General features: G+C 46.4%; 1 protein-coding gene across 1 annotated transcript in view; it reads left to right on the top strand.

Moving 5' to 3' along the window:
• PDCD11 (programmed cell death 11) overlaps positions 1–26570 on the top strand; it is a 38999-nt gene that overhangs the window by 5359 nt on the left and 7070 nt on the right. Inside the window, exons 8-34 of the mRNA XM_032952174.2 lie at positions 590–691; positions 2324–2530; positions 3724–3836; positions 3957–4017; positions 4303–4449; positions 6783–7034; positions 7948–8088; positions 8519–8710; positions 9464–9538; positions 10098–10193; positions 10773–10989; positions 11478–11609; positions 12207–12334; positions 13571–14115; positions 14773–14835; positions 14997–15099; positions 15483–15572; positions 16525–16627; positions 16845–17082; positions 17816–17947; positions 19005–19127; positions 20598–20766; positions 21343–21456; positions 22468–22638; positions 23189–23454; positions 24457–24625; positions 25350–25503. Coding sequence (XP_032808065.2) covers positions 590–691; positions 2324–2530; positions 3724–3836; positions 3957–4017; positions 4303–4449; positions 6783–7034; positions 7948–8088; positions 8519–8710; positions 9464–9538; positions 10098–10193; positions 10773–10989; positions 11478–11609; positions 12207–12334; positions 13571–14115; positions 14773–14835; positions 14997–15099; positions 15483–15572; positions 16525–16627; positions 16845–17082; positions 17816–17947; positions 19005–19127; positions 20598–20766; positions 21343–21456; positions 22468–22638; positions 23189–23454; positions 24457–24625; positions 25350–25503 — 4303 coding nt within the window. The remainder of the gene's footprint in view (positions 1–589; positions 692–2323; positions 2531–3723; positions 3837–3956; positions 4018–4302; positions 4450–6782; positions 7035–7947; positions 8089–8518; positions 8711–9463; positions 9539–10097; positions 10194–10772; positions 10990–11477; positions 11610–12206; positions 12335–13570; positions 14116–14772; positions 14836–14996; positions 15100–15482; positions 15573–16524; positions 16628–16844; positions 17083–17815; positions 17948–19004; positions 19128–20597; positions 20767–21342; positions 21457–22467; positions 22639–23188; positions 23455–24456; positions 24626–25349; positions 25504–26570) is intronic.

The following is a 26570-nucleotide window of genomic DNA, read 5'->3' as shown; positions in this document are numbered from 1 at the left end:
ATCAACCTATGGGTTCAGTTTTGAGTTCCCAACTATGGCTAACAGCAGTGGTCGAGTGATATATGAACTGCTCCTGGGGCCCCCTTCACCACGACCAAAATTGGTAAACGGTAAAGGTGTAGCTCTGCATATGCTTGCTCGCACCACATCTGGCAGAAGGGACTCTGCTACATGGAGCTCTGAGGGCCACTCTCGAGTGTATTTGGCCTGTGGGTGCAGCCGATTTTTAGTGAAATTGCCACAAAAATGTCTGTGTCGGCATTTATAAGCCTCTAATTTATAATTAGGTGGAACGGTGACATAGTGATGCTCACGCTGCGCCATGAACCTGATGACTTGAGTTCGAGTCCCGGTCATGGCTAACATCAGTTGCGAGCGATATCTGAACCTGTACTGACCACCTGTACTTTCACCGATCTGCACTTACCAGTGGGAAGTGTGGTCAAACGCTTCACACGGGGAAGGCTTTCTTCAACCAGCAGTGAATTAACATTGGTTCATGAAGTTTGTTCTTTTTTTCGAATTGGATATTTTTCTCATTTCACAATAGGAGTGCTGTTTGACCATGTAAATTTTCTGCTTACATAAGGTGGAGCACGATGGGTTGGTGGTGGAGTTCCTGGGTTTGTTTGAAGGCAGCGTGGATTCTTTGCATCTCAGCCCACAAGTCATTTACAAGAAGGGCCAGAAGGTGAGAATCGTGCACAGGATTTCTGCCTCGCACGCCATCCCGCACTTTGGAGATCAAGACACAGACAATGTCTTAACAGAACTTGCTTAGCCTTAGGGGGGGACCCCTAATGGAACCTGTCCCTGTGCAGTACAAAGTGAACACAATTTACATAATTTTCATCCAGGAATCGTCCCATTATTCCAGAATTATAACTTACACGACGGTTTTAACTGTGTGTTAAAATATTCCATCACCTGTTGAGATGAACCAGGGCGAGTCGAAATTAGTGAGGCATCTATAAATGGATCACCTGGTATAACAGATTTTTAAGTGTGATTGTTGTGAACGCATCTTAGGCACTATTCAAGGTTCAATCTCGACTTAAAGCTTTCGTGACTGCAGGTATTCATAGTCTTGGTGTCTTTCGGTAAAGTCACGTAGATAGGTTCAAAGAAAATAATCAAAAATAACAAAAAACTACGACGTTTCGATCGCAACGCAAGCGGTCGTCTTCAGGAAAAGGGGGGGGTCGTCTTCAGGAAAGGGGGGGGGTCGTCTTCAGGAAAAGGGGGGGGGGGTCAGCTTCCAATGGAAACTGTTTACAAGGGGTTGAAATGGGCGTAGCCCAAATGTCAGCAGCCAATGATAATGTAAGTGTTCGGCAGCGAGCCCGGCGGTGGTTCGTTTTCCACCAATCAAAGGGCTGCCAGGTGAAAATTAGCATGTTAAAGAGAGATTAGCATGTTAATGGGAGATTAGCATGTTAATGGGAGATTAGCATGTTAATGGGAGATTAGCATGGTAATGGGAGATTAGCATGTTAAAGAGAGGTTAGCATGTTAATGGGAGATCGCAGAGCCACAACCAAGGGGTCGGTACGCGAAGTGACTGTGAAAGCGCAAGTTTGAAATGGGCGTAAAGCACAACTAACATCGGAAGGTGGTGGTAGGATGGGAACATCATAGCCAATTATGACTTAAACTGGTTGATAACGTCCTTACAATGATTGCTCAGTTTGTACCCATCTTCTCGGTTGAAATTGTGTCCGTGTCTATACACAGACACAATTTCACACAGTCACTCCGCGGGCCGACCCCTTTGTTGCGGCTCTGCAATCTCCCATTAACACTAATTTCGACTCGCCCTGTTTCATCTCAACAGGTGATGGAATATTTTAAGGACAGCGGCTCCATATCGTACAAAGAAGAGGGTTAAATCCTCAATGTGTGTATTGAGACTGTTTGGAGACATGAAATAAAATGTTTTCATAATTTCTCCATCTTTTTTTTGTGGGGTTACTATTAATGGATCACACTGTGTTCAACAAAAGCCCCCCCTGTCATTGTAACTTATGCTAAACAATTAGCAAAATTCATAATTGGAATCTTCATTTAAACTGGAGGAATCTGAACTGTGAAGCCCCTTTTTCACAGATGTCGAGTAAATTTAAATTCTCCGTGACTACACTCTGCAGGCAGACATTGCCCCCACCACTTATTAGCGCTGAAGCTGTCCCACTAGTGATCATCTTACATACTCCAGCTACATTGTTTTCTCTTGTTTTGATTGTAAGATGGTATTGTTTACCAATGCTGCTAAACGCCGTAACGCGAGTCTCTCTCGCCGGGCCCCTGTTTTTTGTTTGCTCAGGTGAAGGTGTGCGTTCTGCACGTGATGCCCTCTTCCAAGCTGATTGGGCTCAGCACCCTGCCAGCGCTGCTGCAACCGGGAAAACCAGCGTCGGACCCGATCGGTTTCACCGTCGGTGACGTGTTTGAGGACTGTGCTATCTCCCGTATCCTCACGGGCGCGGGCATCTTATTGGTGCTGCCCAACGGATCTCCTGCCTTCGTTCATGTAAATATTATTGCCTTGCAGACATTAATAATGCGCATCATGTTTCCCTGTAAGTGTTTGTACTTCATCATTAGCGGCTATGATCTGTCAACTGCTGGATGAAGGCCTCTGGAAGCCTTATGGTGTTACGGTGCAACGGTCCCATATAATTCATGTACACGTGATTGTTTTTAATTGCTTCATCTCTCTGTTAGACGTGATTCTCGGTCGTATTCCCACCTTTGGCTGCCACTCTCTTTTTATAAAGTTGTGGTTATAAATGATAACTTACAGCCCTCGTCAATTCACGGCTGGATAATGGCCTTGTCCTGTGTTGGTCATGGAGCTTCACCCACTGTGGTTAGTGCAGGATAAGTTCAGACTTCACTAGCTACTGATGTTAGATGTTACTGAGAATCGAACTCAAGTTGCTAGGTTTATAGAGCAGTGCATGAACTGCTGTTCCAGCACTCTCCCCATTTGTAAGGAAATAGTGTTAAATATGCATTTAAAAATCCGACATTTAGGATATCTGCACTTTATCATCTTGTCGATTGCTCATTTTATTGTAAATGTGCTGATGTGTCCATTGTCAACAATAGGGGGAAATTTGGAGGTGATATTTTTCATCTGTTTCATCAGGATGAGAGTGGTACCCTACACACACCTTTCTGAGTGTTACCAGCGAGGGACACAATAATCACTACCCACCATATTTAATTGAGGCTAAAGCTGGAAAGAACAGTCCATTTTATACTCTTTGGTTCTTTCGGTAAAGTCTATACCTACGTGACTTTACCGAAAGAACCAAAGAGTATGGATTCCTGCAGTCACGAAAGCTTCAAATCAAGATCCATTTTATGTTTCATTGATGGAAGAATTGAATCAACTACTCTTGGTGGTCGATTACTTGAGACCCAACGAGCCACGCCCGGCAGCGTGAAGCGACCGATGGTGCTGGCGATGTCACCAAGCCCTGCCCATCGCCTCCCATCCAGTGGGGCATGATATGGGATGCGGAGTTGAGACTTTTTCACGTGATCTGATTAGTCAAATAATCAAACTTTTAATTGATAAAGAGAAATCTATTACTTAACAAATTAGATATCTCAGCTTGAGTTCTTGTTTTTTTTCGATTTTATGCTGTGTTTGAATACTGCAAATTGTATTATTATTATAACTGCAGCAAGCATATTTTTATCTTCAACGTGCAGGTGAAACAGATTTCCGACAAGGAGCGGCAGTTTCTAAGCGAAGACTCGAAGCATAAATGCCGCGTCATAGCCTTCAGCCACGTGGACCAAGCGGCAATCGCTTCCCTTCGGCAGTGAGTACCGCCTCTTGTCCACGGTGCTTCTCTGAGTTGCGCCGTGCAACTCTCACACTGATGCAGTTGCTAAAACGATCAATTTACATTTACACGATGTTCTTCTTTTCTTGTTACCAGGAGCGTAATCGAAGGTCCTTTTATGCGCTACAGCGATCTTGAGCTCGGGCAGACCGTGGAGGTGAGCAGACGCTAATGCTCGCACTAGCTCCGCACACAATCACTCCGTGGTGCAATGATATTGATTTGAAATCGGACCGGCAGGACTGGTTCTCGTATCACCCGCCACTCGCTGCTGCGGCACCGCTCCATCCCTTCGACACGGTACACATTTGAATCGTTTTGTAGTGTCTCGCGTGGATGGCTCGACAAAAGAGAGTGCCTAGCCTTATGCTCATGGCGTAAGCGTGTGCCACTCCTGATGGGGCCCGCCCCGCCCCAGTCACACCGCGTCTCTGTACCGTAGGGCACGGTGCTGACGGTGGACAAGTTCGGCCTGCAGGTGCGCCTGACGGATTACGTGCGCGGCTTCGTGCCGCTCTCCCACCTCGCGGACGTCGCCGTGCTCCACCCGGAGAAGAAGTTCAGCCCCGGCAACGAGGTCACCTGCAAGGTAGCTTGAGCAATAAACTGGAAACTTGAAGGTACAGCGCCGTAGTGATGTGAAGGTTCCAGCGCCCTGAGTCTTTTGTCCGACCGTCTTTGTTTTTATGACAATGTTAAACATTGTCCACTCGAAATGGGCAGGCGCGAAAATTCTGAGTGCATTGATCATAATTAAAGAACGTTAACATCATAACTGAACTTGTGTCAACTTGAACATCGCAAGATATGTGGCCTTTGCGTCCCTTCCAGCAGCTAACCAAAAATACTATTCACCGGAACGTCATTCCCCATCGTTAAATGTTCTAATATTTCTCTCCAAGTTTAACACGTAGGCTTTGGTGACCAATGTCATCCATAATACAGGATTTTTGGGTTAAATTGCGTAAATATATAAATGTGTCGTTAAACCCGCCACCACCCGACATTGCAAATTAGTAAGGTTTGTCACGTAAACAGAAAATGCACATTCGTTACTAGTTACAAGCACACCTGTTGTGTGTTGGAAAGCAAAGCCACAACATTTACAATCCGAGTACGATGTTTCGCCAGTAATTACAACTAGCTTCATCAGGCGACGGCCAGATTTGTGGAGAAATCCTCCTGTTTTGTTCCTTAAATAAGAGGGCTAGATGTGATCGCATCGCTTGTGAGCGATGGGGGAGGGAGATTAATGAATGCATATAAATGACAATGGGTATCCATTGCCGGTTGGGTTATTGCTATGGTAATCAACATACATTATGTATGTGCATTAGCCCATTGTTATTGTACCTCCTGTGGATTGTGTATTAAAATAGCCGTACCTGTTAGTGTTCAACGGTAATCCCTATTGAAATATGGTGACCTGTATAGAGGTATGCATTTAAACAATGTGTTATTTGATGATTCGCTTCCCAGCAGCACTTAAGTCTAGCTATCAGAACGTTTACATTTTTTTTTATTTCTACCAAATTCGATAGATTCTCATTAGTCTTGGCCAGGAGTAGCTAGTTTTGCACAATACGTCAATGTTTTCAAAATCGATTGTGTCCTTGTTGGCACGCTTCTTCTGCCACTGCCGATAGTTGTATTTTGGAGTATTTAATATTTCTTTGGTGTTCTTTTAGACACGTGCTTATCATTCGTCCTGTTTTCCCAACATAGCAGTCGCCATAAGTGCAATTAATCCAGTACACACCTTCTGTTGATAGCTTCGGTAATACATCTTTTTTACGAGATATTAATTCATGTATTTTATGTACCATGCCAAATCTGACTCGGATGTTTTGTTTTTCTAAACATCTGGCTAGTTTATCAGTTACTCCCGCAATGTACGGTATTTTAATAGCTTTAATTACTTGGTCCGTTTCAACGCTCGTGTTACTTGATTTGGCTTTGGCATTCAATGCCCTGTTGATTTGTGCATCATTGTAACCGTTCAATTGCAGCGCTTCTTTGACATGTTTAATTTCACTTCTCAGATTGTCACCATCTGACACTTTTTTTACCCCGATGTATGAGCGTGTGCTGAAGCAATAATAATTTGGCACGTTTGTTCACGCGGCAACTTTATTGATCAGCTGTTGGGTGGAGGAGGGTGTTCGGCATACATTTGTCTCTTGTGATGTTACCCCACAATGTAGTATGAATCCAGGTACTACGATGAAGGCTAGCACAGGTGTGCTCTGTAGCCCTGCAGTGCTTTTCAGAACATACTGCATGTTGCTTGGCCATGTTTTAACATTTTGGTCCAGATGTTTGGAAACTTTATCAGGAACTGAATTTCTAGGTGTCTTTTTTTCCATTGAAACCTATATTGACACACAAGCATAACAATCCATTGTAATCGAGCAACGAATCGTCCCATCCCTAGAAAGCAAGAGGTTTACCTCTATATTAGCAGTCATATGTGACACTAACCCTCAATGAGTGAGGAGCTTGGTTACTCCACAACCCGGGATATTGCACCTCCAAAACCCGGTGAATAACATTTTTTTGAGCCTTTGGTTAAAAAAATAATTAATTAGTTACGCCCAGGGTGACAAATTCAAATAATTATATATTTGGAGCATTTTACCTCCAGATCGCACATGGGTGCGATGGCAAACAAATCATGGTAACTTTGATTTTATTAAACTAATAGTTGCGTGAATCATCTGTGGAATATGGCAACAAATATTCAGCGTGTCTGCAAACAAGACAGTAAGCACGCTGAGTTTTCTGCCCACTGTGGACACACGAGTAACGTTTGCCACCACAGGCGGTACCGACCACAACCCCTGTGGCTCACGGGGTGTAACGCTGCCGTTGGTGAATGAAAACAAATGACAGTGCCTATTGGCTCGCTTACCCCATCTGCAGGTGCTGAACTGCTGTGCGGAGAAACACAAGCTGATGCTGACGCACAAGCGGGCGCTGGTGCGCTCCAAGCTCCGCCCGCTCGTCTCCTTCGAGAGCGCCGTGCCCGGCATGGTGGCTCACGGCACCGTGGTGTGCGTGCGCGACTTCGGCTGCATCGTGCGCTTCTACGGCAACGTCAAGGCCCTGGCGCGGCGCTCCGACCTGGGCCTCGACTTTGGCGCCGACCCCACGCAGGCGTTCTACACGGGGCAGGTGAGGCCACGCTGAGGCGCCCAGAAACACGGCGGGGTTGGGTTATTACGGGAAGGTCACAATGTATGTTGAACTTTTATTTTATTATATTTTTATTACTTTTTTATTATTTCCCTTCTACGTGACTTTACCCGAAAGAACCAAGAAGATATGTTGAGCTTGTTTCGCGCTGTACCTAACTAACCGTGCTAATTAGAGGTGCAGGGGAAGGACAAAAAATTAATCAGTAAAAGCAGTTCTAAAGAAATTAGTGTACAATCTAGGTTTAAAAGTGCATAGCCCTCAGTGACTTCCTAATATCGGATGGAAGCGCGTTCCAGACGGCCGCAGAAACTGCTGAATGAACGCGATGCATGGACCGTTTTTGTTCGATGGATAGCCAAAAGCTGCTACTTCGAGGATGACCGGAGTTTGCATGATTGTTTATGTTCTTTAATGAGTTCAGCATGATATGCAAAAGAAAAAGGAAACGGTTTTTCAACGTGAAGTAAATTTTGAGATGCTGGATTGGCAGTGGGTTGGCATGCACAAATAACAAAAAACTCAACACATTCATCAATGACTGGCTTTTTATAATGAGGAAAAGTTATAGGATAGGTGACGTTCAGGGAACTGGCCATTCATCTCAAAATATCTAGAAGGACCATTGCCCAAAATGTTGGCTGCTTTAATGGGTTAATGACGGGGTGGGCAGCTTGGGGGTGGGTTCAGATATTACTCACCAGTGATGTAGGCCAAGCCTAAGAGAAACGTAATTCAAGATTTGTTTGGTTCAGAATACAGTCACTAACCGCTGTTTCACCGCTTCCCCCTCAGATGATTATTTTAAAATTCAGCAACTGGAGCAGATGCCCCCATCATTGTGAAATTTAATTTGTGTGTGTTTTTTTTGCTTGCGTGCCTCCTGAGCAAGGTGGTGAAGGCTGTGGTCTTAAATTCCTCTCCAGCCGAGGAGAGAATGTTGGTTTCTCTGTCGGGGACGATGAGTGGAAGGGAGACGCAGGATGCTGGGTGCCCCGTTCAGCAAACAAGCTTCGCCATCGAAGTGGGCAAGGTGAGAGAGTGTTTCTGCAGCGTGCACATCCCGCCTTCCACGTGAGATAAACATTCGGCGCTCCTGGTTTCAGATGTCTATGTTCTGAACATTTACAGTCCTACACCCGATAGGGTTTTTTTTTACACTGTTGCTGAGCACAGGCCCAAAGTTCCAAATTTAAAAGCTTCAAATCAGGATTATCATAGTTGTAATAAATTAGATGTAACACATTTCTTGAATTGGGGAAGGTTATAAGAGCTTGAGAAAAGAGACTATGGGAGGGAATTACACCAATCTAGCAACGCCAGCGAAGAAGCAGAGGAAGATAATAATTTTTGCAAGCAGTATGAGCATCGAATGCGATATTGACGAGACAGACCCGCTGCGGACGCGTATTCCCACGCGACAATTAACCCCCACCGTGTGCTCTTGTCCGGCGCCTGCCCAGTGCGTGGACGTGCAGGTGCGCTGTAAGTCGGAGAAGGGGCTGGACGTGAACGTCACGGGTTCAGGAGCGCCGGGCTTCATGCCCATGATGCACCTCTCTGACAACGTGCACGTGTGCCGACTGCTGCTGGAAGTCGTGGAGCCAGGCGACGTGCTGAGCGCCACGTGTTTCAGCGAGCGCAATGGAAAAATTGTATCCTTGGCATCGTTCCACGCGGTGGTGTGGAGGGGGGGGGCAAACGTTTGTACGACCGACTGGTGCACATGGCAACTGAAGGCCCTCCATCCTGTGGTGGATTGACAAAAACGAAATAAAACTTTTTATTTTTACCAGGTAAGGCCCACTGAGCTATATAGCTCTTTTTCAGAAGCGACCTGGCCATAAATGATAGCTCAACGAAGTGGCTTACCACGTGGAAATTTATAGCAGCCGAATACTCTAAACGCGTGTTTCTAAAAAAAAAAAAGGCTGTACGTGCAATTGCACATTTAGTGATGTTTATTGTGTAACCTGTGTGATTGAAAGCCTGAATATAAGTGTATGCAATTGGAACCTCCTTTGCCAGTAGCAAAATATGATAATTGTTTTTTTACCCTTTTATCTGGCAACAAAACTGACACCTTTTTTACAAGTGCACCTTTTGGCGTGATCTGGTCCAACACCATGTGAGACTCGGCTCTAAGGAAAGCTGTCTCGGGTGTGGACCAATCAATTTCAAGGACAGTGCCACATACATTATCAGAGTTATGTTTTTTGTTTGCATTCCGACCGCAGGTATTGTGGTCAATGCAAACATGACTCCTTGTAAAATAGGTGTCAGTTTTGTTGCCGAATAAAAAGGTAAAAAAAACAATTATTATAAGTGTATGTTCACTGTCGTGTTGAGCCTTTGGTGTGCTTTTGCACGTGCGCGCTTAAATGGCCTTAACCACCCATTAACGTCAGTTACTGACAAAGAAGCATGCTCTGCAGGTGGCGCTGTCCGGGGGCAATGTGGCAAAGACACTCGACGACTTACAAGTGAGACCTTTCACATTACGTTGTTAAGAGTTCGAGTATTTAACACAAATACATTATTTCCACAGTTGGCTACGTACAGTGCAAAATAAGTTAAACATACGTCATATAAAAGCTTTGGAGTGGAGGGAACTTATATCCGTTGGAGGTAGCAGCGACAGACAGAGAGAAGTGGAGTGACATGGCAAGGAGATATCGGTGAAAGAAATGGTCAGGCCCCAACGGTAAAAAAAGTCCATGGGACTCGAATAACATCGATGTGAAATCTATTAATACGAAAAATTAGTACGTATAAAAAATTACCTGTAAATTTCTCATTCTGGGAAAAAGCAGCTTTGCCTTGTGCGAAACTCGGCAGAACCCTTCTGGAAAAAGTCTTGACTCAAGCGAGGCTTTCCTGGCGAAATTAATGTTACGATAACGATATGGTTTGATTTTTTTTTAAATGCCCCAAATTGTGTAAAGGTGTGGAAAATTGGCTGTTTTTATTTACCATTTTCAATATGAAATGCAATACAAGAACATTTACAGATCTCCCCCCCCCCTCTCCCCGCTGCTGCAGGCTGGTATGCTGCTGGTTGGTGTGACGAGGAGAATGCTGCCGTACGGCGTGTCGGTGGAGTTCCCCTACGCCCTCAGGGGAATGGCGTTCAAGGCCGTAAGTGGAGGACTGTCACGCTCTCCGTGACTTTACAAGAACCATTACCACGGCAGTAAAAGCCTGCACAAATGAAAATTATCTTTCAAACTGAGCACTATAAAAATGTAACTGCCGGTTTGGTTTCCCTGCTGAGGGCCACATAAGTTGTCATGGCTTCTGCACAGCTAAGATTCCACATGCCTAGCACTTAAAAACTGTCTCTATGGAGTAAAATGTCTGAATTTGTAAACACCACTCGTAATATTACCCCAGTTAAAACTATACCAAAAGATCCATTTGTAAGTCGTTTTGTACTACCTAACTTAACAATTTGTGGTATTTGCAATAATTGCCCGTAAAATGAAAAGCCACAGTTATTCACACGGTACTTTCCTTTTATCATCGATAGTTAATTGGTTTAAACGATGCCTAGCTTCTGCACGAGCGAACCTCAACTGATGAATTGATCTGGCCCTAACGCAAACTCTAAAGCCATGACGGATTCTCCAACCCCGTGGCAAGCGGGAACATTCAAGCGGCAACAGCGGCCCGGCAAAGCTCACGCGTGCGCGCCACCGGTCATCCCCTTGCGAGCAGGCGCTGTCCGACGAGTACGTGGTGAGCTGCGAGGAGTTCTACTCGGTCGGGCAGACGGTGTTGGCGGCTGTGACCCGCGTGGACGAGGAGAAGAGCCGCCTGGACATCTCTCTCCGAGTCTCCGAGTGCCTGGCCGACGCTGCGCTCGAGGGGACCGCGCTGCTCAGCCAGGCCCTGCGGGAGGTCGTCCAGGCTCGAGCCTTGCTCGCCAGCAAAGGTCTCGGCTCCGATAGCGCCGTGCGCAGACGCAGCACGAGATGGCACCAGTGCGGGGGGGGAGGGAGTTCAGGGGTTGGAAGTTTCCCCCATCATATGAATGTGGAATACCCACCAGGCAAATAAAAAGGAGATTATATATGTATGTTGAACTTCTTTTGCACCATATGTAGCCAACCATGGTTAAAGATAAATCAGATAGCCCAGTTATCTTTTGAAGCGGAAGAAACTACAGATTTTTTTTGTACTTAAATAATACAATCTAACTGTTTTTGGTTGATATTTGGTGGTAACAGTATCGTGTAATACAATACAATATAGATTTTAAAAGCATCTGGATGTATCGGCATGTCTATTGTGTTCCTGAAGTTGCATCTTGCCATTAAAACGCACAACGGCTGAAAACTGCCCCCGATGCGTAAACTTCTTTGTTTGTTTGCATTGAGCGACGAGAAACGAGGCGATGTCGTACGTGTAACTGTCGTGCAGGCCGCGAGTTTCCCAAACCGGGGCAGATGCTGAAGGCGACGGTGGAGGAGGTTTCCGCCGATAGGTCCGTGGCGTTCAAATCGGAGAGCGCGCCGGGTGTCTCGCTGAAGGCAACGGAACACCACGTGGACGGTACGGCGACGTAAACGCTCTCGTGTGAACTTGCGTTCGATGAGTTTTTCTTCCGACTGCCGGACTCTTGGTCGACGAGAGAGGTCCTTGGACGGTGGCTGTGATCACAATTGCCTCATAATTAGCTTTTCTCACCTGGTGAAACATCACAACTTTTTTTTCCTAAAGGCAGTGTGTTCCAAACTCCTAAAGGCAGTGTATTCACACTGCACACATCTGACGATTGATTGGTGAGCATATGCCATGTGATGCAAAAACATTGATTCAAATAAGTAGGGTGATTGTAGTGTGGAGGTGTTTATCCCGAAAAATGTGAATTTTATTCCGGGCTCTCTACGTGACTTGGGACATGTTTATAATATAGCGCGTAGAGCGTGCAAGCATTTTATTTGATCAGGGAAGATTGGCAAATTTGGCAAATGCTAATGTTGATGGATTGTGAGACCTGGCCTTTGGGAAAACTTGTCTTAAAGATTAATGAATGTACGGTTCACCTGCAGAATACGGCGGTGACATGGCCTAGCGGTGGTAGTGCGTTTTTGGTGGACGCGATGTGTTGTGTGGTGGGTTGTGCAGTGTGTTCTGTTTTTTTTGCAGGCCAGCAGTTGAGCGTGGGGCAGGAGGTGTCCGCTCGGGTGCTGTTTGTGGACTTTCTCGCCTCCACGGTGCACGTCAGCCTGAAGGCCGAGCTGTTGCCCAAGCGAAAGAAAAAAAAGCAAATACAGGTACGGCCATATTGGGAGCCACCATGTTGGGTTAATGCCACGTGGTTTTTGCGGATTCTGAATGCTGCGATCTCTCTGGTGTAGTTATAATGGCTGCTGTGCCGCTCGGCTGGTTTGCAGACATTTTAGGCAGGCAATGTGTTAAGTTGACTTGCCCTGCAGGCTGTGGGTGCATTCTTTCTAATATACACTCATACTTTTTCTGTGAGCAAGTTGAATTAACTTAAGCTCATAACCTCGCACACGTACAGTCCTTTTGTGAATCTACTGCTGGATGAAGGCCTCCCCCACAGCGTTGTTGTTTATGGGGGTTCTTTGGCCATTTCATCATGCTGGTCAGTGTGGGTCGATGGCCAGTTCCGATATCATTCCTAGCCGTGGCCAGGAATGAGACTGAGAGCACTGAGCGCGAACCACTGCTCCACCCATTTGTTAATAAACAAAATTAAGTGTGTGTGTACTTTATTGCAATTCTGTTTGGATGAAACCGGCTTGTAATTCATTGTTTTTGTCATGCAAAACGTCAGTGTACTTGAACAAGAAAACGTTAGACTTATCAAGGGAATGCTCCCACTGAAGTTTCCCTGATGTTACAGTGGCCATTAATGTATCAACACTCTTGTTTTACGAGCTCGTTTTCGGCATCAGCATGTTTCCTTTTTTATGACCAATTAATTTGTCCGCTTTTATTAGGTGCTTAGGAGGTGTTAACGATGAATGCCACATCCCCTCCTGAATTTGATGAATTGCACATTTTTGAAGAACAATTCGATTTGGAATCGGTTATTGTTGTTGTGTTTCTATTGTGTGGGGTTGGGGCAGTTTTGCAGTTGTTTGGGGAACGACTGCACTCGAAGCCCAGTGAACTGGGTTCAATTCCCAGCCACGGTTAACATCTGACGAGAGTAGTATCTGATCAGTCCTACCCTGCAATGCCCTCTTACCAACCCACACTAAGCATTTTGAAAAATGGTCAAAAAACCATGATATGGCGTAGGAGGGCCTCTATCCAGCAGTGGATTGACAAAGGGCTGTAATATATATTTATTTATTCACCATTATTGTTCCTGTGCTGTGTGTCATGTTTGCTGCGTCACATTTGTTACTTGAACATGCAACGTATGGATATTATTAAAATAACAAATTCGCCTTACGCACTCGATTCGATGCTCGTATTGTGAGCATAAGAATCGATTTTAATCATTACCCACGTTCCTCTCTTCCGCCTCTGCGCAGCTGCGCGAAGGCTTCGTTTACTTTGCCACGGTGCAGTTCATCGGCAGCGACCTGGCCGTCGCGTCGCTGGAAGAAAGCTCTCACCTGATTTTCCTGCCCCTGGCCAACCACCTGAACGAGATGCTGCGCCCCAACTCGGGCTCGCTGAGGGTGGGGGAGAAGCTCAAGGTCGTGGTGAAGTGCGCCGACCCCGAGGAGCACGATGGTGTCCTGGTGGCCGCGCCGGACTCCGGCCACCTGCGCAACGGCGCTTTCAGAACGAGAGCTCGGACGGCGTCTGTGAGCGAGGAGGGCGGCGAGGTGACCGACGGAGTGTACACGGTGAACGGTCGAGCCCTGCGGCTCGGCGACGTCTACAAGGGCACGGTGAAGTCATCGCGGGGCTTGCGCGCCATGGTCACCCTGCCCGGTGGAGTCATGGGCCGCGTGCACGTGTCGGAGATCCGGGACGAGGCGACGACCGGACAGAAGCCAACGATGTCGCTCAAGGCCGGAGAGACGGTTGCCGTCAAAGTGATTGGTGGCCAGGAGATCAAGACGCACAAGTGAGGGGGGGAGGGGGGGTCGTCTTGTGTGTGTGTGTGAGAGACGTGAAGCCGCTAGTTAATACGTGTGGGCCTGGGTTGGCTGTGTGGTCGGAGTGCTCAGTTGGGACCACTGACATATCCTGGGTTTGGATCCAGTTTCAGTCACCTGTGATTAAACCGTGTTCGTGCAATTGTCATGAGTCGATTGCCTCTGCCCAGTTACTGATGAGTGGACAAAAAAAAGCCCCATTATATTAAATGTGTATTTGGTGGGGGGTTTTTGTTGTTGCTTAAATTGGCTACATTTTTACTTAGAATTTTAAAAAAATTTACGACCATACAGACATTTCTCCATAACAGGGATTTGTTGACAGTGCTCCACTTAAGCGATGTGTGTTGAAGGGATTTCGGTAGCCGTTCTGTGGAATCTTTCTTGGGCCCCGCCAGATTTTCAACCACATGGAGTGGTTGCTCCGCCATAGTTTCAAATGGTTACTTTGTCTCGTGTGATGGCAATATCACAATTGGGAGTAGAATTGTGTATATGCACACACAATCTATATTTGCTTAAAATGACCTGAAGTTTATGGGAAGGGGTTTGAATTATTTAGATGCATTTTAATTACTTTCCAGAATCTGTTGCAATTTAATGGAATGTTTTTATTTTTGTTGCAGATATTTACCCATCACGCATCAGAATTTAGTAATACATTTGCCAGAGCTCACAATGAGACCCAGGTAAGGTCAAATGCCATCATATAACCGCAGAATATTATCACAAATTACATTTACAATCTAATGGAAGCAATGTTTAAAAAAAATTTTTATCAATTATTTGTATTCATAGCTTCCTTTGCATTCTGGATTGACATGTTTTTACATTTGTCATTGTTGTGCAGTAAACTGAACAGTAATAACAAGGAAGACTTCTGCATCCCATCAGTCAAGGAGTGTCTTGGGTCATACCAACCTGGACAGACTATCACCTGCTTTGTCAACAAGGTATGCCAACAAAAGCGGGAAAAAGTTCAAAACTGACAAATTGTCACGGTTGCTTTCCCCGATGTAATGAAACAATAATGGTAAATATTTCGTTTTCCTTTTTCTAGAGTCTGTGCATCAGCATTCCATCAGATTTGGAAATGGATCTAATGTAAACTAAAGGCTCAGAAAGATGCAGAGCCATCCAATTGCTTGTATATACTTTATGCCTATTGAAATCCTGCCAACTGAGAACTGACTTTTCACCTTCTTCGCTTCGTCAACGTTAACCTCTCCCTGGCGTCTTGCCGATCGTGTATGCGTCTTCGTTCGCGTCGAGAGCCGTGGTCGCTCGGCTGTGACCGGTAATCGGTGGCGTGTCTGTATTGCCGTCGTCCTTTTAGTACCAGGAGGAACGGAAAGCCCTGTGGGTGGACGTGAATGCCGTGGTCAGTGGACGTGTGGAGCAACTCCTCATTAGCAACAGGCCAAAGGTGTGCACACTCTCTGCTAGTTCCCCTTCACTGCCGATTGATTTTGCTGCTGTTGCAAGGCTCTGCGGCCAGCACGGAATCTCACTTGGCCGCCGTTTTATCTGCTTACGCCCTTGTGCGTGCGTGTTAAGGAGTTTCAGCAGATTTGGGGTCAATTATAATTGTAATTGCGTGATTTATATTGAATCTCAATCACAATTGAGAACAGATTGTGTTGTCCTTCCTCCGCACCTCCAAAGAAGTTCAACAAACATGCATACATACCTCCGATTAGCATGGTTGGCTACGTACGGTGCGAAATAAGTTCAGCACACATGATTACAATCTAATTGTAATTCGGCGAACAATGCTGCTGTAACTAAAATTCTATATGACCCGAGGTGGGGTTCGTCATGGTGTCAGGGATGGTAAACGTACGTCATCGCATGCTCGGCGACAACCGTCAACAATTTCTGTTCATTCAACCATGCTATTCGGTGGTGTGGAAGTTCACCTGTGCATTACGTGTAGCCCTCTCCCACCGCAGTTTCACACAAAACAAGTGCCCGTTGTAGCAAAGGGACACGGCATGGTGGTTGGTTACACAACCCAGCCCTTCAAACCACTGATAGCGCAAGATAACCCTTTGAAAACATGTATCTCAGTGTAACCTTTAGTTCTGTTTAAATGTCAACGTTTAATTGGTATTAATCCTCTCTGTATTAATGTAAGGTTTTCATACACTTGTCGTTGACCTTCATCACATGTTTGCTGTATTAGTTTGGGCTCGGTACCCTCTTAAAAAGGGGAACCGGTTTGTCTCGGTGCACTGTCACCTTGATGTTAAATTTAGCACACGCATAGATGCATGAATTTGCCATCCTCATCTTAGGAACTCGGAGCTCAATTGACAGCGTTTGATGTGATCGTGTAATGAAACTGATAGGATAAACCTCGTGTTGTTGCGACGCAGGTGTTGGACAATCCGCTGCAGAAGTTTCGTGTGGGATGCGCCGTGCAGGCCACCGTGGTGGCTTGCAAGGTGGAGCAGGAGTCGCTCAGTCTCTCACTCTCTGGTATGTTCACCCTGCAGACCATGACACATGCACACAACTATCATGACACCCAGAATTTAATGCACCGAGACATGACCTTCATTAAAGCCTCTCGGCCGAAATCCAGATTTGAACCCAGGAGCCACTAGCCAGCACAGCAATGCACATTTAGGCTGAAGCAGAACGGTGAACGAGCGCATGGGTGAGTGACTCCGTCTCTGCGTGCGATGCACCGCAGGTGTGTACAAGCTGTCACCTGGCACTGTAACGCTGGGACGCGTGAAGTGCAGTCAGCCGGGCATCGGCCTGCTGCTGTCGCTACCGATGGGCCACACGGGCAGGGTCTTGCTCACGGATCTGAACGACTCCTTCGTCCAGAAGCCCCTGGACGCCTTCGAGGTGGGACAGATTGTGCCGTGCTATGTGCTGGAGAACGGAGGCAAGATGCGAGTCATGCTCTCGCTGCGCGATTCCAGGTGAGGCCAAATCGGAATCAGAAACTTTATTTAGACAGGAGAAATCCGATGAGCTAAGGAGCTTTTTTTCAAGGTGTCCAGTATGGGGTCGGTCAGCAACTTACAACAGCAAACAATAATAAAAAAAGCGATATGAGTGAAAAATAGAGGAAACAAAGTATGCAAGTCACTACTTGTACATGAATAAATAAGTGATTGCTTATTTCATTATATAAGTCAGATTTATCAAGCTTGGGCAAGGCAGCAAAAACAACAACAAAACAGTCCCAGACCACACCAAGATAACACACAGTAGTCCCTCAATAAGACGGCACATTAACTTTGAACTATCGGTACAAATCACATTTGCTAATGTGGCTGTATCCAGATTGGGGTCGAGCATTCCGCATCCACGAGAGCCTCACCTTTGACCCCGTTCTGTTTGTCTGAGACAGCCTTGCTCGTCGCGAGGCTCGTTTGCGGAATCCTTATTTGCGACGTGCGAAAGGGTTTTCAGGTGCGCTTCTGCGGCCGTCTGGAACGCTCTTCCTCACCATATTAGGGAGCCACCGGAGCTATACACTTGGAAATCTAGATTGAAAACTCGTTTTTTTAGAACAGATTTTTATGTTTAGCTTGTTTTCCTTGCCCCCACACCTCCGATTAGAACGATTGGCTACTTATGGTGCAAAATAAGTGCAACATACGGACATACATAATGCAGTAATGGGCTTTTCCACGTTGATGTTCTTAGGGTGAACCCGCCGACGGACGAGGAAGAGGCAGAGGTGAAGGACAAGGAGCTGTCATCTTTGGAGGACCTCACGGTGGGCTCTGTGGTCCGTGGCTACGTCCACACTATTGTCAACAACCAAGTCTTGGTCAAGTGAGCATTCTTTCTGTGATTATAAGATTGGGGCACGTGACTCGATGGACCCTATTGGGAGCCACCCAAGGGCTTGTGTAAAAGTGCACTCAACATTTTTATTTTGTCACGTGAATTACAGCATACATTTTGACATTCTTGTTGAGAAATTTCTATTTCTCCTTCAAAACTGATACATTGAAACACGTGCGTTATCTTAAAGAGGAAAAGACACATGTTTTGTTTAATGCATGATTTATCTTTATTATAGTCGTAAATATTATTGCACAAACAGCACGATGTACCCTTCAGGCTAACCTTTGCAAGACAATACTCAGACACAAGGTTGATGGTGGCACTTAGTTTTGAAATATTTTTTCCTGCATGCAGTCAAGTTTTTGTTCTCACGACTTAATCCATGGTGTGCTTCATTGCGTTGTGCTTCGGTGTTTGTGGGGAGCGGTCCTGTAGCATTAGCGCGCTGCACGACGAACCCTGCGACCTAAGTTCGATTCCTGCTCATGGCCAACACCAGTGACAGTTATCTGAACAGGTTCTGGGCCTCCCCGAGGTCGACACAGCCTCAACCGAGTTCCTGGTGCGATGTTTAAAAACATTGCCACTTGGGAGATGAAAGCGGCCAGGCGTGGTGCTGGCCACCCACCCCCTCGTGTGCCATTCCGGCCTTCATAGGTCCTCGCTAACAGCACTAGTCCAAACATTATGTTACGGCTATACGGGGAATCCTTTGTCTTTTGTGTGGGGAGCGGCAGCACAATGGTTAGCGCACTGTGCTACGAAGCCAACCACCCGAGTTCAATTACCACTCATGGCCACACCAGTGACGATTATCTAAACCAGACCTGGGCTTCCGCTAGGTTGGCTCAGCCTAAAATGACGACGTGGTGTGGTGTGTAAACATCAGCACAGGGGAGAGATATAGGTGGCCGGACCTGGCGCTGGCTACCCACCCTCATTGTGCTGTGCTGGCTTTCATAAGTGCTCGCTAACAACACCTGTCCCAAAAGTCTGTTTTTAGGCTAAACGAGTGATCTTTGTCTTTGTGTCGCTTGATCAGCTTGTCGTGGTGCGTGATGGGCCGGATCTCACTCCGCAACCTGTCCAAGTACTTTGTAAGTGGCTCTTCACTCATGGAGAGGTACATTCGCAAGGGCCGGCTCATCTCTGTGAAAGTGCTCAGGTAATGTTTCCATTGAAGTCTTATTGTATGCATGTGCCAATACAATAGCAAACAATCTTAGTACTCTTGTAAATTAAGTATTGCCTGGTTTATAACAATGTTACCTGGTCTACAATCATCTTAGGAATATGATAAAATTAAATCTAAACACTTGCATCATTTAACATTTCCAAATGCCAGACATTGCCTAATTTATGTAGTTTTCCTTTAAGGAATGTTTTATTTGTTGTAATTTGTGCTTGCGTACCACTGCCAACGCAGGATTGCCAAATATTTATTTTTATCTAAGGTAATTATAGTTTGGTAATGATTGTATTAGCTATCAGGAATGCACCTGATTTTGGAGATTAAGGGGGAGGGGTTGGATAGCACTTGGATGGGCCACCACCTTGCACAACAGGTGCTATAAGCTGCAGGGTCATGTTGTGTGTGTGCAATTTTCAGTGCAGCAAAATCTATTGTCGCGTACTTCTGTGCTCCCACGTCTGTGTTGCCCATTTCCGCATATCCTGCACTGACCAGCGTGGTGAAATATGGTCAAAGCTTACTCAATATACATAGCAATCACCGCCCCCTGCTGCAAAAGCTTGGCAGGACTCGGATGAAAAAGAGTTGAGACTCAGTGGAGCTTTCCTGGTTAAATAACCGTAATAATCCCTGCAACTCACACAGCATGGGAGAGCCTACATTGGTAATGAACTGTAAATTATACATTTTTATTTTTTTTAACTGGATGTTGAGTTTGGAGAATTTGGCACAATTTACCAACAATTTTTAGATTTTCCTTTTTTTTAATGTATTGGATTCCATTCAGTCAGAATCATAATATTTATGCTGGAGGAATCCGGTGAGCTATAAAGCTCTTTTTTAACAGATGATCAGTCAGGGCTTCAAAGTTAAAAGCGTGTTCCGAAGCGGGTCGTGACAACACAAGGTAATAGTTGATAAGCCAACAGTGGTAGCAACCCCGCTGCCAGAACGCATTACATGATTAACTTTCCAAATTTGGCCATCAGCAATGGATTTACAAAGTGCCCGCAGAGTAAAAAAAAATTGTACTGACTTCGGCACCCATGGCATACTCTTTCGGCCCCATGGTGCCCCACCTGGTTTCCAGGAGGTCATGGGTTCGATCCCGACCCTGACGCCGGTATATTTGGAGTTTGCATGTTCTCCCAGTGGTCACATGGATTTTTTTTCCGGATCCTCCGGTTTTTCCCTCCACATTTAGAAATATGCATTTATAGTATTTGGCTGCAATCAATTTGCACGTGATAAGCCACTTGGTTGAGCTATTATTTGTGTCCATGTTGCTTCTGGAAAATAGCTGTATAGCTCAGTGGGCCTTACTTGGTAAAATATAAATAACATTTAATTAGCTTGGTTGAGTTTTTCGAATAACGCCACAGGATCTTCAGCGCGTATATATATATTTTTGACGGCTTTGCGTCTTACCCCTCCGCACTGCAGCGTCGACGCGGAGACCAAGAGGGTGGAGCTGTCTTCCCTGCCGAACGACACGGGAGGCAAGGACTTGTTCCCGGGCTCGATAGGGCTGAGGCTGTGGAGGAGCAATGACAACAAAGACGAGACTCGCAAGAGGAAGGCGGCGGCGGATACCGCCGAGCCGGTCCCTGAGGTGAAGGCCGTGCACCCACGCTCGGCCAAACCCTGAGCGAGGGGATTGAAGAAAGTCGAGTCGGTGGCGTTGCTACGGAGTGTGCAGGCAGTGTGACTTGCACGGAAGCTTTAAAAGGGGAGATGCAGCCCAAACGACCAACGGCTCTTGTGCGATTTGTTTTTTTGGCTGTGTGTCGCCACAGACTGTCGGGCACAACATTTTTAAGCTTTGCCAAGTGGAGGAAAAGGCGACGTTTGTCAAAAACGCGTCGTTATAGCCCCTTCATGACATCACTTGTGACGACACCTGTGTGTTTTTATACATGCGTGCAATGATGTACATTTGAGTGCTCTGGCAGAATGCCTGACTGTGATGTTGAAGTCTTTTTTTATCATTAATGAAGCTGCAAGCTCGTGCCAAACAGCCCCGGTATCCACAGGCTAGTTAGATACGTATATATATATCTCAAATATGAGATGTGCCTTGTTTTAAGCAAACTAATATAAGAAGGCGTGGTACCGTAGGTTGGATTAGACTGATCACTCTTAACTTACTGATTGTGCAATTGACACGATGATTTGTGTATTCTTCAAGGAAAAGAAGAAGAAAAAGAGGAAAACAGTAACGGAGAAAGCGGAGGAGTGCACGGACAGCGGCGTTGAGATTTACTTCCGAGAGGGCAGGGATGACAGTGAAACCGAGACGAAGGTTTGAAAATGTTGAATTTTTTTTTTTAAATCTCAAAATGTATATTTTAATTTTGCCGTCATCTTTTTCCCACGCATGATCGGTTTGCAGTGCAGTACACAAACTCGCTAACGCACCGCCGTGTAGCATTGTTGGGTAAAAGCAATTGCATTGAACAGAGGTTCCATAGTTTGCATGGAGTGCTCTTGCCAAAAAAAACACGTGGTAATCCGTCATTTGTTTAACAAACCTTGACTGCTGATGATAGCCAGAAGGTCGAAACCAGTCCAGAGTTTTGTTTGATTAAACAAATGCTGCTTATTAATATTGGTCTGGAAGGCCAAAAGTGGGATTGACGAGCTATTTAGTTTTTTTATTTGTATGTGGAAACATTGCATGGTGTTCTGCTTATTTTTCCATTGTGGTCTTTTATTTATGACTGCATACCTGCACGTAAGGTGAAGTTGTTGTGGTGGGGAATGTCCAGGTGCTGACACATATATACACACAAAGCTAACATTTGATGTAACGTCTTCTTCAGAACCAAAAATGTAAAAGAAAGCAGGAGACTAACTTTTAGTTGGAGACAGCGTTTTTCCATCCAACAGCTCGCAGCACGACCCATTTTAATGGCATAAAATACATTACTATTGATTGAGAAATGCGTTTGGCATACATACATACATATGTGGATGTTTCAGATGCCATATCCGAAGAAGAAAAATACCCTCAAAAGCCATTTGTTCACATACCCCATGCAAGACTCCCTTGACGAGGAGTCACGAGGCTCGGCGAGACTTCTCCCGTGCTAATCAAACTCCGCTGTCACCGCCGTGAGTTGCGATGAACGGGAAGACTAAATCCAGGTGGCGGGATACTCTGAAGGCGGCGGGCCTTGAAGGTTATTACGCGTCTGCCGTCTTGCAGCTGCGGGATGTGGTGGACGGGAGATGGGCATTTGCAGGGTGTGGTGGCGTCGCTAGGCTTTTGCAACGGCGACGTTCTTGACCTTGTTGTCGTCGTCGCGCGCAGGGCAAGAGCGCAAAGGCGGAGCGCGGCGCAGCCTCCCTCGAGCGGCTGCAGGCGCCGGGCTCCTTCAGCTGGGACGCCTCTCTCGCCTCCCTTCAAACGGGCATTCTGGGAGCCCACAACGGGGGAGGCGGAATTGACACCAGCGGCGACGAGGATGACAGCGACGCAGCGGTAAATCACTAAAATGCCGACGAGCAGATGAATGAAAAACTCAAGGGCAAACACTGCAGTTACTTTTAGAGATGTGTAAATATATTGGCATTATGATCCCAGCAGCAACCTGGGATCATGATGCCAGTATACGGACCCACGCTCTGGCAGTCGGGTGTTGTCACAGCAGGTACTTTTGAAGCACAGTCAGATGAGGCAGCCTCACGTTATTTCCGAGTTTCATTAGCTGATGAAGCTCAAAGCAGTTTCAGTGAAACGTCGTATTTTGACGTACATTTTAGTCAAGATAAATCATTGGTGCTTATAAATAATACCTGCAAACCTGATAATCGTGTTTGGTGGTGGGAGGGGGTGGGTAATTACAAGAACTGTAGCATAAAACTACCATGTGGCCTCACCCTAAAACAAATATAGATTCATAATAACTATAGATTGTGAAACGATACAGCCCACGGGGGCCATCGGTTACCCACCCCTGGTCTAAGGGAATAACCTGGGTCGTCTCCCGTGTGTGGTTGCCCGACGGCGGATCTCTCCACCCCTCGAGCAGGGCCAGCAGAAGAAGAAGCAGCGGAAGAACAGGCAGGAGGCTTTCGCCGAGCGCAAGCGCGAGGAGAAGGAGCTGGAGCAGCTGGAGGCGCGGCTGGCCGACCCGTCGCGCGTGCCGCAGTCGGTCGACGACTTCGACCGCCTGGCGCTGAGCTCGCCCAACAGCTCGCTCGTGTGGCTGCAGTACATGGCGTTCCACCTGCAGGCCACCGAGGTGGACAGGGCCCGCGCCGTGGCGGAGCGGGCGCTCAAGACCATCTCCTTCAGGTGAGCGGCTGACCGGGATCGTGCGCGGGATTACTAGTGCGCCCTTCGGGATGTGGAGTCAAGTCGAGGTTGGCCGTGTCCTCTCTCTCTCTCTCTTCCTGTCCAACCGTGTTTTTCAAGGGAAATGGGCAAGAGTCGGCAGGCCCCCCCGGAGTCTCGTGGCAGGGGGCTGCTTTATCCAAAGGATGATATTTTGGTTGTGGAAAATAATGCATGAACGCGCATTTGACAATTTGCAACCCCGAGTTAGTCCACGTGCTTCAACTCCTGAAGATGCCTGCAGAGTTGTGCACGATGACACCTTGTGAAAATAAATGCTAAATGTGTGGCCTGAACCATGAAACTTGACTTGTATTATGAGTGGCCACGAAAACCAGGGTATGCATAGCAGCAGCATGTCTGTTCTCATGCACACACTTCAAATGCTTGCATCGTGGGCTTTGCAATCGATTGAATTTTTTTATTGCAATTTACGAAGTGCCTAAAGGCCATTTCGAGATTCGGCAACAAAATTAATCACGGTGAAGCCTTTAATGACAGAATAAAAATGGGGGAAAAATATGAAAAGCGATGGCATGTGGAGATTTCCACTAGGATCCTTGTGAGCTCCGTCCACTTGGCCCATTCATTAGCGTTGATGCCAACCGTGTGCGCAGAACCCGAGTTCATCGTGGCTTTACTCTCTCTTTGAGTTTCTGAATCTCAACATATCATTAACATGTTAAAAATAATGCTGTGCTTTACTGTGATCAGTCTGAAAATAATCTGCCAGGGCCCACCTATGCCAAAGGCAATTAATTATTTAACACTGATTTATGATAATTTATTATTAATGTTTTCTCACGTGGCATAGTTGTTTTTGCGCCGATTTCCATTTGCTTCATCGCTGTGCTATACTTTCCTAGTTTTTTTTATTTTGTCATTTCGGTTACAGATCAATCGCTCTTCTTTTGAGTTCTTGCCCGGTGTAATGAAAACATTTGTACTTGAAATGTATTACAGAGAGGAGCAGGAGAAGCTGAATGTGTGGGTGGCACTGTTGAACCTGGAGAATCTGTACGGGGACGAGGCTTCGCTGATGCGCGCGTTCGAGCGTGCTGTGCAGCACAACGATGCGCTCAAGGCGTTCCGGCATCTCGCGCAGATCTACATTGGCTCGGACAAGTTCCAGGTAGCGAAGGTTAAAAACTGCGAGCGGCGAAAACGTGTAATACTCTGCTGATGAACATTTTCGTTGCACATTTTCCGCAGTCGCAGACACACTGCAAAGCAAAATAAATGTGTATTTTTAAGAAGGATGGCCCGCACCTCCGATTAGCACGGTTGGCAGCGTACGGTGCGAAATAAGTTCGACAACTTACAAGAATACAAAAACATTTCGTGGTGAAGTATGGTCATATAACCCCATGACCCGCATGGCATTGGGAGGGCCATCATCCAACAGTGGATTGACAAACGAGATGTTCGACAACTTACAAGAATACAAAAACATTTCGTGGTGAAGTATGGTCATATAACCCCATGACCCGCATGGCATTGGGAGGGCCATCATCCAACAGTGGATTGACAAACGAGATGTACATATATATGCTGTACATGCACAAGAACTTTTACATATGGTATTTCAGCACATTGAAATGCAGTTGCATTTAGCTGCCCTATAATTATCATTAACTATTTGCGACTCGGTGTTATTGGGTCCACTTAATTGATGAAAAAAATTGTTGACAAGTTATATTATCGAATTAAGGGCTGTGCTTGTTACATGTCTCTATTGTGTTTTGCCAACCGGGTTAAGTAAAGAGCACGGGGCGAGCGCGTTGTTACCACTCTGCTTTGCGAGCGTCTCGGCGCTAACCGCACCTCCTCCTTGTGTCCACCGTGGGGTGCCACAGCAAGCAGACGTTCTCTACAACAAGATGCTGCGCCGGTTCCGGCAGGAGAAGGCCGTGTGGCTGGCCTATGGAAGCTTCCTGGTCCAGCGGGGACAGACGGACTCGGCCCGCCGCCTCATGCAGCGCGCGCTCAAGAGCCTGCCCGAACGAGAACGTACGTTCGCACACACGAAGGCAAACCGGTTCCCCCGTATAGGCTGTAGCAGGCTGTCGAGGCAAGTGCTGTTAGCGAGCACCTATTGAAGGCCGGCATGGCACACGAAGAGGTGGGGTGGCCAGCAACCACGCCCGACCGCTTTTGTCCCCTTAGTGGCGATGTTTACACACCACACCAGGTACTCATTTGAGGGGGAGTCGACCTAGTTGATGCCCAGGACCGGTTCAAATAATCGTCACTGGTGTCGACCGTGAGCGCGAATTGAACTCTGGTCGCCGGGTTCGTAGCGCAGCGCGCAAACCGTTACACTACCACTCCTCCATGCGGTCTCGCGTTTAGAAAGATCTAACCCAGAAGAAAAACGCGATTTTTCTCACAGCTACCGTCCTAGGCAGTGTCCAACACTATCCGGCATGAGTTCATTGCTTCGATAATTATATGTAATACGGCTTCGTGAGTTCATATCGTCTCTGCATATAATCACTTTTGTGTTCCTTTTGTCTCCAGGTCTCCTGTCTCGTTGAATTTGCTTTTTAATCTCACTGGTTGGCATCTGTTTGTCACCAATTGGGATAACTGCATTGTAAAATGTAATTCTTGAAGAGTGATGTCACCAGAATGCTGTAATGGTACTCCTGGCCATAATTTTAATTTCTCACTGCCGAAACTTCTGACTCATGTGAGAAAGCACGGGATTTACAGCTGAGGAGTACCTCCAAGATAAAAGCTGTTTGTTTTCTGGTCTGTTTCTTTAATGCACTAAGACAAAGACCTCCATGTAATCTTACAGACTGCTTGGGCAAGTGCTGACAGTGAGCACTTGTGGTTGGTGTCACGAGCACCACATCTGGCTGCTTTGTCTCCCAATGATGATCTTAGCACATGGAGCCAGATACTCATTTATGGCTTCGTCAGACTATGCGAGGCCCAGGGACCGTTTCAGATATTCACTCGCCGCCGATGTTAGTTGTGCAAGGGAATATAAAAACTCGGGTTACCGTGTTGGTACCGCAGCGTGTGCGAACCATTACTGTCGCCTTGAATACACGCCTATACACACACGC

This window comes from Petromyzon marinus, chromosome 11 (genome assembly GCF_048934315.1).
Source record: "Petromyzon marinus isolate PM22_M1 ecotype Great Lakes invasive population chromosome 11, UKy_Petmar_22M1.pri1.0, whole genome shotgun sequence".
Taxonomy (NCBI): domain Eukaryota; kingdom Metazoa; phylum Chordata; class Hyperoartia; order Petromyzontiformes; family Petromyzontidae; genus Petromyzon; species Petromyzon marinus.
Note: the sequence above shows the minus strand (reverse complement) of the source record. Positions and strands in the feature narration are given on the sequence as shown.